Genomic DNA, 15,495 nt, shown 5'->3' on the forward strand with positions numbered 1-15,495 from the left:
CTTTTAATGCAGTAGGAAAAACACCTTTCTCGAAACATAAATTTACTAGGTGACAAATGACTGGTACAACATGATGTCTAGCTAACTTAAGGTAACTGGTTGAGATGCCATCCCATCCAGGTGCGCTATTAGACTTTAGGTTCCTAAGGACATTGTAAACCTCTCTCTCATCAGTGTCATAAAGAGCGAAGGAGGTGGTTAGTGGCGAACCCGCAGAAGTAACATCAGGTTGATCAGACTGCAACAGCGGTATTTTATTTGCAAGCTCTCTACCTATGTTACTGAAGTAACTATTAATATAATTAACGGAATCCACTTTTGAGGACTTAATTTGTAGCAATTTAGAGTTATTTGATTTATCTTTTTTTAGATTTGTAACTGTAGCAATACTTTTCCAAAGCTTCCTCGAGTCACCACCAGAATCCTGCAATAGTTGTCTGTCGTAATCTCGTTTCAACTTCTTTATTAGATTGTTGCAAAAATTGCGGTAACGTCTGTAGGTGAGTCGAAGAATATCGTCTGTTGGGTTTATACGAAGTCTTAATTGCAATTTGTTCCTATGTCTAATGCACCTGAGAATTCCTGGGGTAATCCATGTTTTTAAAGTACGCTTATTTTTTGATATGATTATAGTTTTAGTGTTTTCTTCAATTGATTGTGTAATTTTGTCTATAAGTCCCTGAGCCACCAACTCGGGATCACCGCATAGTAATAGTTCATTTAAATTTTTATTTTTTAAGTCTTCGCACGCGTCTTCGAAGTTGGTAACTTTTTTAGTTTTTATGCAATTATTTACCATAGTAGTACTGTTTAAATGTAATAATATCATCATATGATCAGTGACAGACGTATTCAGGACAGCAACCTTTGCAGAAACTTTACTTCTATCCAATTTTATCATGATATGGTCTAAGCAGTTATTTTCTCTGGTTGGGAGATTGTGTCCAGGCATTATATTATGACCAGCAAGCATATCTAAGTAGGCATATCTATTTCTACGTTCTATACATTGCTCAGACTCTTTAGGAATTAAATTAATATTTATATCCCCCACTATAATTACTGTGGAGTCGGATGCATGTATCCGTTCCAAGTGGGAGTTCAGTGAAATAATAAACCCATTAGCATCTACAATAGAAGGAGATCTGTATATGGCTATTATGGTATAGCTCTCGCACTGAATTTGCAGACAAGATGCGTCTTTTAGACGTATTTCCTTAATATCGGATGCCACAACATCACGTATGTATACTATAACCCCGTCACTTTTGTTTTTATGATGAGAAGACGAGAACATTTTGTAGTTGGGTATTGGTGGGATTGGTTTATAGTCGCATAGCCAGCATTCGGTTAATACTATTACAGTGGGATAAAAATTTAATTGTGAGATTGAGATCATGAAATCATCAAAATTTTGGTAGACGCTTCTTATATTTTGGGTTATTAAAGTAAAATCATTATTTTTTATTTTAAAGAGCTTGGCAACACTGTCGCTGTAGCACTCAGTTGCAATTGCAAATTCTATACTGTCCATATCTATAATATTTTGTAGGTTACTATCCATGGCATAGTTGGACAAGCATAGCTCTTACTTTATAATATGAGTTTGTATATAGCATGTATCTATAATAATATGTATAATACTTATTTTCAATATTTATGTATTTTAATAAAATTGTGCGTTTTATACTATATTTTACTATGTTGTGTGATGAAGAGTGTAAGTGTATATGTGTAAATATAATAAGTGTAAGTATATGTGTAAATATAATAATAACAATTAGAATGTAAGTAATGGTCTGCTGATAAATATGTATTTTATACAGTAAAACAAATCCTATAATAATAATTAACATTACAAAATATAAACACGACTCGAAAGGTATTTTTAGCAGAAATATGTTTTCACTTTTGTACACAAGGGGCATGCTAAAATTACATGAAATATAGTGATTATACTTTATCATACATTTTTGTTGCTTCATTCTATAACACTGGTCGTAGGGTTCATATTTAATGCAAAAAACACATACTAGTCACTTACTTAGAAGCAGCTGGTGAACTTGGGGCTCAGATTTAATACATATAACTGGTGAGGATTCCGTTTTTCGTACATACACCTTGCCATATGAAGTCCAACAGAACTTGTACTGGGCGGACTTAGATAGGTCTCTGGCTAAAAAGTGTAGTCGTGCAGCCTTTGCGGTTAGTTGCTCGCCGATGAATACTGGGGTGTCTTCCGATGTGTGTAATCCTAGGTGTTTAGCACAGAGTTTTCCTTTTGTTTTGACATTAAATACCTTGCTTAATCTCAGGATATCCGATTTTATAATGGCAGACGATGTTTCAACCACGATGGGTGAGTTTTGCTGCCCCTTTTTACCACGAACTCGATAAATGTCCTTAATGTCTTCATTTCGTAGATTTCCACCAATTGTAGATGATAAGTGTAAGACCATATCGATGAGATCCCCCTTTGTTTCGCTTTGTTTACTCGGTACATTTTTTATTTCAAAGTTTGTTTTACGGTATCCAATTTGTAAATTTTCAATTTTCTCTTCTAGTATATTTATACGCTCATTTCCCGCTTTACATTTTGTTTCAAGTTCGGTTATTTTACTGTTTAGCTCCTTATATTGTGATGATAATAGACTAATGGCATTTTCGATGTTAGCATTGGAGTTTTTAATTTCTACCAATGTTTTAGCGAAATTTTTCGTTTCTTTTTGTTGCGCATTAAATAAAGAATGTATCATCTCCTTAATTTCAGTCTTAAATACGTTAAAATCATCCATCGTTATTGTTTTTGGGCGTGAAAAAACATACGGTGGGGTAACATTACCCGTCATGTAAATCGTGTCGCTGTCTTCTCCTCCTTCGGCTACGTCACAAATGGACATGTTGGTTGTTTCGTCGCTCATTGTACTAGGATAGTATAAGCACGCAGGGAGTTATGCGAATTACGGCGTACGCGCGTAAGCGGCGTGTCCCGTGGTTTGAGCGGGACAGGTAGCTGTATCACAGTATCGTCGCACTGTAGCTGTTCTGCGCTGCAGAGTACAAGAGACAGGTAGCACTCACGTATGGAGACGGCAATACTGACTTCGGATGGACTCGCCGTGGGATGTTGAAGGCGAGATCTCCTTATGTTTTATGCACTCCTATTTATTGCGCTGAATTTACACTGGATAAAATTTAATTAAAAATAAATTTTTAAATGGTACGGATCAAGTTACGTCTGGCCTTTTGGCTATCCGAGGGGGAAGAGGAATTATACGGGGCCCCCGGCCTACGGGGACTAAAAATGTGACAAATAGATAATTATGATTAATAAATATTTCTTTTAATTTAATGCAAACATTTTTTTTCTTTTTTAGAAATCTTTACCCTTCCTAAGGGCCCCCAAACAAATTTTTATATGGGGCTCCGCAAAGGTACGCTACGCCCCTGTCTATTACTGCATTCTCTGTTGCATAGACACATATTTAGATATTGCCCGCAACTCCTTTGGGCAGTTTTCAAAGCAAAAAGGTTCTATCATTTGTCCCTAATTCAAATAATAATTTAAAAAAAAAACTCCACAGCCGAACATATAACCTCCTCCTTTTTGAAAGTCGGTTAAAAATGCCACTTTATGACATAAGCCATAGATTTCATTTTGCTCTACGCCATTGAAAAGCAGCGGCAGCATGGGTCGCTAGACTAATGTCGGTAGAAAATGAAATCTGTGGCCTATTTCATAAAGTAACATTTTATTTGAATTTTTGTAGGTCGGTAAAATAATCGCGCGACAAATAGTCGTAGTGCGCGCCAGCTCTAAATCGGTAAAACCTTTATTCTTTTCGGCATTTTTTAAGTCGCAAACGGGAAGGATCTTCGCATAATTATAATATCATCTAAGCAAAATGGATTATTCGTAAATCGTAGTTTTGCGGTAATTCAAGTCCAAATTTGACCTTTTACTAATGCCTTCAGCAAATAGGTATTAGGTGCATACAGAAACTGTTTGCCGTGAGAATTAGTGAGTCATCGCCCATCGGTCAGATAGACACGGTCGGTGGCCATGTTTTTGTGCACTTTTTGCAGATTTTATGCGTTGTGGATGTAGATTTCGAGGAGCCTTTCCGCCGAAGACGGATATTTTTATCTAGTTTCGTTCGTACGTATACGTTCGTTCTCGCAGAAAATCGTTTATCACAGGAATCGTACATTTTTCTATACATAAGAACTATGTGCTTTCCCGGCACTCAATATTCATTCTTCATACCAACATTTTTAAAAATCGTTTCAGCTGTTTAAAGTATGTTAGCTGGTGACAGGGCATACTTTTGGATTGATAATATTTACTGTGATAATAAACATGACATATCAAAACTCAAGACAAACATAGAAGGCTCTACTTTGGGTGTGTTTTGATATTTGGCCTTTTGAAATTCATTATGATATTCTAATTATCTAGTAAGAAGATTACATCGTTATCGCCTAGCAAGTGAATAGATAGGAAATAGCATAATTATCCAGAAAGTCAGTTGATGGTTTCTTTACACCAAGTGATAGAAACTTTCGGAGAAGCTATTCACCACGTATCAGTTATTAGTCTAAGACCTAGATAAAGTCTACATCTTAATCTATGATCTCCTTAATCCGTATAGATCATAGATTGAGATGTAGACAACTCTCTGCTTCCCATAGACTTCCGGGAACAGAAGCGTCGACCTCTTTGCCGAGATCTCGTGGGCGGTGAAAAGTGAAATGATGGCCAAATTAGGAGGTTGGAAACCCGAGACGCCTTATACGGCGCGCCCACAGGTGGATAGCACATTGAGAAGATATCATTAATTGTTAATACTAACAAACACTTAAGATTTCATGATTTATTTTATTGGAACACCGAACATAGTTCCTTATCGCGCGTTGCGCCTTGCGGGGGCTAGACCGAAAAAGTTGTAACGACACTTTTTTATTAGTACCTGCATAGGGGCAGAGGGCGTTGATAGTATTCCTGTGCGTCATCTTGATGGCGGTTTTTGCAGCGCGCGTTGTTAGTATTCCTGGGCGTCAAATGTCAATAGATGACATTTTTTTTAATAATCTTTTTGAGTGTTTAGGTCATATAGGTTTTTTGAACATAAGAATAACTTCGTTCCATTCGGGTGTCCCTTGACACCTCTCAAGTTTTTATTTTATTTAATTGAGCTTTTGACATAAACTCCATCCGATCCGTTTTCTGTTTGACTTAGGCTGGCCTCCCACAGCCGGAATTTCATAATAGGAAATTCATATAGAAAGACCGGAATACCATACAATATCGGTACGCTCCACACACATTCTGATTTTTTCAGATTATGAATTTCATAGATCGATCTGTAAGAATATGAATTTGCGATTATGAAATTCCGGCTGTGTGACGCCAGCCTTAAAGTGATCATTGTCTCTAAGTGCGTTCGAGTTGTGCGGAGCTCCAGGGTTCCGCATTTTTGTTTACGCAATTTATGTACAAATTGTGTTTAGAAACGTCATCAAACACTAGCATAGACGTAATCCATTTTAAAAATGTCACCTAATAAAGCCCGCAACCAAAAAAAATTTGAGAACCGCTGAATAGATAACATTTTCCCATCATTACAAGACGTATGCAACTAGTTAAAATTTGTAATATAGCATCTCTATCCATGATACAGTTATGTCACGTTATCATAGTAATCCGCGTTATCAGATAAGAATTTAGGAAGATCCGCGTGAGGAGAAATCTGATCACCGCACCGTGGCGAGGAATGTTAGACACGTACAGCGAGCCCGATATACTGTGAGGAAGGAAGTGTAAAACAAACCATACTAATATTATAAATGCGAAAGAGTATGTCTGTCTGTTACCTCCTTACGCCCAAACCGCTGAACCGATTTTTATTATGATCAAGGGCCACAAGGTGGAAACTTTAACAATATCCATTTTGGTGTTAGCAAAAAAGTACTTAGTGAAAGAATCCACACTATTATTATAAGTTATGAGTTATGACTATGAATATGAAAGACAGGTCGATAAAGGCCACAAAATAGAAGCTTTAACATTATCTATATAAATAAAAATGGATTTTCAATTGCGTTAGTAACGCTAAAACTCGAAAACGGCTGAACGGATTGGGCTAATTTTAGTCTTAAAATATTCGTAGAAGTCCAGGGAAGGTTTTAAAGTGACACGAAGTTTGCTCTTAAAATTTTTAAGGCGCGAATAAAAATTAGAAATTCGTAAATCTCTGGTATGAAACGCGATTCACAGAAAATAAAAATATTGTAGTGTAAAGACTATACCAAACTATTTTTCAGTTTGGACAGAAGGTGCGGAAATCATATAGGAAAACAGAAAAAAAACAAAGTCTAAATATTTTAAAACATTAAAATCTCAGGAACTATTTGAATTGTAGGAATGAAATAAAGTACAAAATTTGTGTCTCTTAATGATCAATCTAATCAACTGGGTAGCAAGTTTACAAACCCTCGTAATTAATTAAAATCAAATAATTTCGTTTTCAGGGAGTCAAAAAATGACTAATTTAAAAATTGATTTTCTCAAAAAACGAAGTAAAATGCGCACATGGGAGTTCTACTCTTGTATTTGAAATATAAGACGCCATCGACTCATTGCATTGACTTAGTCATGTCCGAATTTGGGGATTTCTAAAACACTGTGCGACCTCCAAGTGAAGAGCCACCGCTCTGAGCTGATTCGAATACAGTATGGAGATACTTTCCTCGGAAATAAGTTTTTTTTTCAACAAAATGTACTACTACTGTGATGTTTCAGCGCGAACGGAGCGGCAGCATTTATTCCATAAATGAAACAGATGCGTACATCTTACGATTTTGATCTTGATCTTGAGGAAGTGAGCTAAAAATAAACAATTATTATGGTTGTTTAGGAGGGGTGAATGGCATTATATGGGGTGTTTTGTTTTTGACTAGGGAATAGCCGGATTGATAAAACGCAAGACTAATGATGCAGTTTTACGGCTGCACTTACTGATTTAATGATATTAATGATGTTTGACAGATTATGTTTGGGATTGCTATCATGATTAAATTTAAGTTAAGAGGGCGACTTACCCAAAAATCAACAACAACATCGTTCTTCTCTCTTCACACTCACGCCCGTCTTTCATATGCCAGGTGAAAAAGAACGACGCGGATTCATCGCCAAATTACTTTTTTCTCAATAACTCCATAAATATACAACATTTTAAAAATCCGCTAGGTCGATCTCTCAATGATAGAATTTTATACAATGTGTTAAAATATTAACTTAGTTCAATGCACGGTTATGGCAATAAATGAAAAATTCGTGAACATTAGATGCATCTTTGTGATTTTTTTTCTATCGAGAAAATTTTAAGATATCGTGTTTTTGCTTAGATCGAATTCTCGGAAATACAATGAAGTATCTAATTTTAGAAATTGAAAGAATTCGGAGCTTATTTTCAAGTATAAAAATGAATTATAAAATCGACACTTTAGGGTTATAATATTAGCTCCCACACCGGTTTCGGTGACAGTGTCCGGTTTCATTGAAACCAGGCCAGCTACGCAAGAGTAATTTTATAGTGCCCAAGTACACAAGAGCACTTTCTATTCCTTTACTCTCATAACCCAGTGGGACGGAAGACCGACACGACCGGCGAGAAATCAGGCGCAGGACTGACTTTTTACATGCCCATCCGACGCATGGATCATCTTACTTGTCAGACAATCAGGTGATGAGCCTGCATTGTCCTAACCAAACTTGGAAATAACATGTTTCCAACGCGGGAATCGAACCCACGATCTCCGAGTCAAGAGCCGCGCTCTGTACCACTAGACCACAGAGGCGTTGCTGTAGGGTTAGTCGCCCCCTTAGTTAATCATTAAGGCTGGTTTTATCGTTAAGCGTTTCGCAGCGCCGTTGGAGCGCGCGCGTTCGAACCTATAACAAACGTATGGACGAACGGCGCTGCTCAAGCGCGCGACTTTAAAACGCTACTACTACCCCCTCATACATCTTCGAACGCGCGGCGCTCCAACGGCGCTGCCAAAACGCTTAACGATAAAACCAGCCTAAATCTCTCTGACTGCTGCCATTACTTATGAAAATCAAACTCACAACCCTTTTCAATTCATCCTATATAGTATTATACCCACTCTGTTGCGTTTTAAACGTAAAAAGGCAGAAACCTTAATGCAACTAAATTTGTTTACATGTCAAATATTAACTATATTGTAAAAGCTGTCACCCTTCCGGCCCAAGGTTTATGACCACTTACATGATCACGTCTTGATGACCCCAAATTACATAGTCGAAAAGAATTGGAATGCTGTCTATCATCACCATCAAGGTATCATCATCACAAATATATCCATTGGTCAATGGGCCAACATAGATTTGTGTTAATGATGGAAGTTGAAACAATCATAGTAAATAGGCATGTACATTGTACATTGTATGTTATGACATCATGCCCATAATTCGTATTTTAACATCTACGCTACAATCATAACATTAAGTATTGAAGTAGACAAAAAATATTTATAGTCATAAAAAGACTCAATGATTTTTAATTTTTAATTAACTATAAAATTTTATTAAAAGCCAATCTAATAAACAAATGAAGGAGTGTTTGGTGGCAAACTACTTTAAAATGACTGGTCCAATTTTGTTGAAAATTTTGTGTCTTCGCTGGTAGGTCTGAGAATCAGGCAACATCTTTATTTACACCAAAAATATATTAATATATGGCAAAATAGTGTTTGATGGTGTCGACCAGCTATAATAAAAGTTGTTTTTTTTTATAACAATATTAAACAGCAATGCATCAAAACATCTTTGTAGGTTTATATTGTGTTTGCTGTGAGTGACAAGTAACAGAATGAAGAAAGTTATGAAATCAGAGACAAGTTTCTACAGATCATGTTCTTTACTTCATGTTGTGTATTGTATGTTTAATGTTACACTAGCTATTTGACCGAGCCCCGGCATGGCTTGTCTCAGTGTGCTCACTCCTTAAAGGTATGGACATTGCACATATTGAGCAAGGCTGATTCCATTTGCCATACAAGTTTTATGACCAATCTTCTCGGTCATAAAACTTGTATGGAAAATGCAGCCCGCCCCTTTGCGGTCCATCACAATAATTTTGGTTGCGGCAAGCAACAACAAGACTTGAATGTGTTTGTGACCTCTATAAAAATAAGGTTGAGCATAGGTCTACCAGAATCTGATGACAATTTTTGACAGCAGATTTTCAAAAAATATCCTTGATCATTGGATAAATTTTTATATTTGCATGTGTCACACACAGAATAAGCCACTAAAGGAAAAAAAAAGGATCAAAATGTTTTACTCCAATTACCCCGGTATTGCTAGAGTCAATTTATTTTCTCACTTTTTGCGATCAGGTTCTGGTAGACCTATACCGCTGGTCTACCAATCTTAGTTAATTCTTAGTAATTACCAATCTATGGTATATGCAAGTATAATGAGATTTGAACTACAAGAATATTAAAACATTTAAAGTGGTTTATTTTCATCCCACATAACATTATAACTTTAAAAGTTATATGGCAAGGTTGCATGTAATAACTTTTTACTACTGCCATCATAATTTTATTATTTCCAAGTATTACTTGAAGTTAATTTTAAGACAGACTTAATATTGTTTCAATCTCCTATGATTAATAATGTTTAATAAGTTTTTTTTTTCATGAAAATAAGGGGGCAAACGAGCAAACGGGTCACCTGATGGAAAGCAACTTCCGTCGCCCATGGACACTCGCAGCATCAGAAGAGCTGATGCTGCGAGTGTCATGAATTTAGTTTCAAATCATTGTATTTGATGTGTTTATAAAGTTCATACTATATTGGCAAATTGAGGCGCAAAATTTTACAGTAAAAATTCGGATAACAATTATGTGTCTTGTTATTTTAAATCCGGCTTAGTATGATAACAGTGTTTAAGGATTTTTAAAACTTTTGTGTAGTGGATGTTGACGCAAACTTTGTTGCTTCTGATATTAGTTTATTACTCTGAAATTCCAGCATGCACTCCAGAAGTAAAAACTAGAATATATGCTCTTCATGGTGTCTATGTACATCAAAACTAAATTTAACCAAAATCAGTTCAGCGATTTAAGTATGAAGAGGTAACAAACAGATTTTCAGACACACTTGTAAATTTACACTATTATTATGGATTATTCAACATTAGAAGTAGGTCAAACAATATCTGTAAGAAAGTTATCCACAGAGGAAAGTTGGAGAGCTACTTATCAAAACATCAACTGATAAGATAAGTATTTAAAAGTAACCAAAATCGACGAATACGCGTTCATTTAGCCTCACTAATTGCATCATAGCTTGAATGTTCTTAAGTCAAGGCCTCTTTGAGTATGCAAGATACGATGCAGTAATATAAGCCGCCTACGTATTCTTCCAAAAAACTACTCACCTATAGTACTAGGGCTACTAGGCTCCATTTTCCGGCGCCTTCAACACTTCAAACAAACTTTTTCAAACAGTTTCAGTGATATTATCCACTTTAATGAACATGGCCCCACCACCGCGCCGCAATAAAACCTGTCGAAAACTTTTTACGCGCGCACAAAACTTTTTCCAACTATCCCTCAGGATAGAACACACAATAGAGAGAAAGTTTGCCAACTTTTACACACTTTTTCACGTTAAAAACACCAGAAAGTCGTAAAAAAACACCGCCACCATCATTACGGCGACTCGCGATACGAAGAAACTACAAGTTACAACAACATCAAAAGTTCATACAAGATAGTGAGACAGCGCGATGACTCAAATTTCCCCACTTCCTTACATTAATTAAGATTAATTATTATGAGGAAGTTGGTAAATACTAATTGGAATGGGTAGATAAACTAACGTTGTTATTAATAATAATAATTATTATAGTCAGTACATTTATGTGGGAGAGCCATGCTTCGGCATGAATGGGCCGGCTCGACCTGAGAAATACCACGGGCTCAGACGCGGTCGCAGCCTGAAATTTGGGAGGGGGGGGGGGGGGGTCACTCACTAGTCACTACACTAACATATATTTACTATCTGACGGTTCTGGGACCCAGAATCTGTCAACCCAGAATCTGGGTTGACAGCTGTCTAAGGTTGACGCAGTGGTGGTTAGGCCAGGGGTTCCCAAATGTGCGCCGCGGCTCCCTGGTGCGCCGTGGAAAGGCAAGAGGGGCGCCGTGAGTCAATCCTCATTATCCGAAACCACAAATATTATAAAATTAAATTATACTTAATATAAACTATGTAAAGCAGGTAGATCTGATTAAAATATATTTAATGGAATCAGGGCGTTACTTTGCGGAAATCCATAGCTTAAAATTTAGTTGGCCTATGCGTACACTCGCATGCAAGAACCTGCAAACACCACCACCACACAAGCAATAATGTTGGCAAATCCGTGCAAGGCCCCTCACCACCATGCAGGTTGAAAACGTGTGAGGTTTTCAACCTGCATTTAAATATAAATATTTTTTTTAAATATTGCTAAAAATAATAACAAACTAAATTTTAAAATATATTTGTTTATTACTATTTACCTGCATGTCCTAGCTTTAATCATTAAAGGTATTTATTTATGTATATATATTTTACGTGTAACTACGCCGCAGGATGAAAAAGATTGGGAGCCCCTGGGTTAGGCGATTTAATTTTGTAATTTGTTATTTGACCATAGATTTTGGGGGGGGGGGGGGGGGTCATGTCCCCTGTGACCCCCTCCCCTCACTGAGTTAGTGAGTTAGTTTACCGGAGGCCCAATTACCTACACTACCCTTTCCCACCCTATTACCCTATTCCCTTAAGGCCAGCAACGCACCTGCAGCAGCTCTTCTGATGCTGCGAGTGTCCATGGGCGACGGAACTTGCTTTCCATCAGGTGACTCGTTTGCTCGTTTGCCTGAATCAAGAAATTCCGTAATGAAAATAAACCTAACACACCCCACTCCAACGGGCACAGCGGTCGGTGCGGCTTTGACATACTTCAGCACGGTGTTTGTATGCGTGCGACTAGACATGCGAATTATAATAATTGCATAACTTAGTAAAAAAATGTATATGTGGCGGTACCCACAATTCGCCTAACATTCCTGCATCGCGCTATCGAAGTTTCGGAGAACGGCAAGATATATACAACGTCTGAAATGACGTCAGTGGGCTTCGGCCTGACCGAGCATGCTATCTCTCTCGGTCGGAAGATCTTCCTTTTCGGCCGCCACTAACAACGTTAAATTGGTGACCACCGACAAGAACACGCATCCTTCTGGACATCAATCATCATCAACACTCCCCGCCCCTCCGCACCACGTCAGCAGACATCAAGCATAACCGGGTCGCCTCGACCATAAGCCGCGTTGGAGGTCCGCGCCGGTCGAACCCGCGTCTGACTTGAACGGGGCAGCCATAGGCTACAACGACCGGTCAGCAAGCAGAGCACGGGGTCCCTCTCCTGGTCATTGCACGCGTAGCTTCGGCCCACACCTGACAACACAAGCGCATCGAAGAATACCACGAGTCTTCGGGGGGGAGTGATGTGGCGGTACCCACAATTCGCCTAACATTCCTGCATCGCGCTATCGAAGTTTCGGAGAACGGCAAGATATATACAACGTCTGAAATGACGTCAGTGGGCTTCGGCCTGACCGAGCATACTATCTCTCTCGGTCGGAAGATCTTCCTTTTCGGCCGCCACTAACAACGTTAAATATACAATTGCTTTACCGCGACAGTCCCCGTGCCAACCGTATTTTTTATTTGTTTTCAGGTTGGAAAGTTGATTTTAAGAGTTAAAACTAAAATAACTAGTAAAATGAACTCTTCAAATTAAAAATTATAAGGCTTGTCAACAAGATAATATTATTTAAAAGTAATCACCACAATTTAGGCGAAACACGGCGTATATGGCAACACTGATGCAAGACGTCAAAAAGTGGCCGACAAGGCACAATAGACATAACTACCAGCATGGAATTAATATGTACTAAAATGTTTTTCTACGTTGTACGTAGTACATATTAATCCCATGACTACCAGTCATCTACCAGTGTAGTTTGACTCCCTAGCGTTTTCGTCATAATACGTCAAATTTAAAAATTTCAACATCAGTTCTAAGTCGGCATACTCTTTAATTCTGTCTACTCTGGACAAGGCGAGCGATGCAGTGAAGCGTTCGATCGCCCATAGATAAAATAAATTAAATCCGAAATAACTTTATACTTAATATAACTTTATGTAAAATAAGTTATTATATTTTAATAATTAAATTTGGTATTGTTTATAATAGGGATGATGACAAGGTCAAAGATTAGCGAATTTTGTTAATAAAATATTGAAATCACGGTAAAAAATAAGTGCTCCCAAAATTTCAGTTCGATAGCATTTGTATTTTTTTTGTTAAGCCGGCGCCAGACATGTTTCAAAGTTTGAGCAAACTTTGCACATATAGGAAAATGCCAGCAATTAATTTGCACAAGCAAATGTCAGTGCCGCACTTGGCGAATTTGCGTATTTGATCACATGTCTGGCGCCCGCATTATGCGCCTTCAAAGTTGGATAATCAAGTCGATTTTTTTTTCAATTAAATTTCTTAATATTTGTATACCATTCGATAACTTATGCAATTAAAAGCTACTTTTGTTAAGAAACCACTTTCATAAACGCAATATTTAATATACCTATCGAACAAAGTTTTCTCCCGATGCATACAAACTACGAAAGAGTGACGTCAATCTTTCGTAGCACTTTGTATGGAGCGTTTCGGGCAGGTCTATTTTATGAAATGTTTGAATTGCCATATCTTGGTGAATTTTTAAGCTATCAGAGAAATTCTTTCAGCGATGTTTCTATTTTTTAAGGGTCTTTCAATTACCAATAAGAAAAAAAAATTAGTCATCATGCCTATTATTAATATTGTTTAAACTTTTCATAACTTTATCTAGAAAACGAACAGCCTAGCAACTAGGCAAAAAAATATTTAAAAAAAACTAAAATATAGGCAAATAAGCATGATAATGCTGTAGCCTGTACGGTGTAGCCAGTGGTCCGGCTCCGGCTAAAGGCAGGTTAAAACCTTTAGTTTTGTTTTAGGGCACCTGATGGAAAGCAACTTCCGTCGCCCATGGACACTCGCAGCATCAGAAGAGCCGCAGGTGCGTTGCCGGTCTTTTATGAGGTAATAGGGTAGAGGATGGTAGGGATAGCATGGCTCTGTCACGTAAAAAAAAAGTTTATCGAATAAATACTTACAATAAGACGGTCTACAATTATTATAGTCATCATTTACCGGGGGGCTGGATGGGCACTGTCTATCCCAGAATGCACCCCACCTAAGGATTTTTATTGATTGGTATTTGGTTCAAAGACTCGACTCGACAAAGACCAACAAATCTACATGCCCCCTCAACCATTCTAGGGAGAATCTACGCCAATGTCAATACTCAGTAATATGCATATTAGGTATGTTGTTATTTTAATACTTACATTTGCTATTATTGAGATGGAACTCGTAGGGTTCCGTTTTGTATGCCGGCACCTCACCGATCTCCACGATCCATGTTATTTTCCTCTGATGCAGCGGGGAAGGTAGCGCCATCTTGCGGCCACTACATGACTTTCGTTTAGTTCACACAACACTCACTAGATGACACTTTTAGGATACACAAAATTATTTTAATTTAATATTTATAGGTTATTTTTAATAATGCTTTATATCACGGCCACTACTTAAATATAAATTGAAACATTTAAATAAATTAACAGATATAAGGGAAGTTGAATTAATATAAGAATAATTAATCAGCATACTAACCTTTTAAAATAAAGCAGGAGTAAAATGTAATTTGGCCAATACCAGCAGAAATAGCGCGCTTTATTATTTCGAATACTTTGAAAGCTGCATTAAATTCCTACTAAAATCTAGCCTAGTAACTACAGGATAGGGTAAAGCACTATAAATAAAGTAATTTATCACAGTCTTTGATAAGGAACCGGTAAAGTTCGTTGCATATAACCTAGGTAGTTAGGTTCAGGTATATAACCTAGGCACGCGAGCCAAGCTCAAGGTGAGCAAGCTAAATACCTGATATCAAAATACGACCAAAAGGGCCGAGACAATCTCAGTGAAAGTAGAGATGTCTGCTCAATTAAAACGAATAAGAATTCGATTTTTTAAAATAAAGTTTTGTGTCCACACATTTAAAACTTTGGTCGGACAAACAAACTTACGTAAAACCTTTTATTTTTTTAAAGACGTTGCGCTCAAAGTTAAAATCCGTACATTTTTAGAGATAAAAACTTTCCTTTGTCATTACTCATTTCCCGAGGCTCGAAATCTGATCAAAATCCGTGTTACAGTAACGTAGAGAGATATAATAATTAATAGACACGTACGGACGGACAGACGGATTTTAATTTTTTGGACTTTAGATCTAAGTATA

The 15,495-nt window shown here is 37.3% G+C and overlaps 1 protein-coding gene across 1 annotated transcript in view; it reads right to left on the reverse strand.

Moving 5' to 3' along the window:
- Window positions 1-14,679, reverse strand: part of LOC121736245 (dystrophin, isoforms A/C/F/G/H) — a 523,358-nt gene extending 508,679 nt beyond the window's left edge. The window contains exon 1 of the mRNA XM_042127329.1: window positions 14,540-14,679. Coding sequence (XP_041983263.1) covers window positions 14,540-14,651 — 112 coding nt within the window. The 5' untranslated portion in view covers window positions 14,652-14,679. The remainder of the gene's footprint in view (window positions 1-14,539) is intronic.
- Between the last annotated feature and the right edge of the window lie 816 nt (window positions 14,680-15,495).

The sequence above is a fragment of the Aricia agestis genome, chromosome 18 (genome assembly GCF_905147365.1).
Source record: "Aricia agestis chromosome 18, ilAriAges1.1, whole genome shotgun sequence".
NCBI lineage: Eukaryota > Metazoa > Arthropoda > Insecta > Lepidoptera > Lycaenidae > Aricia > Aricia agestis.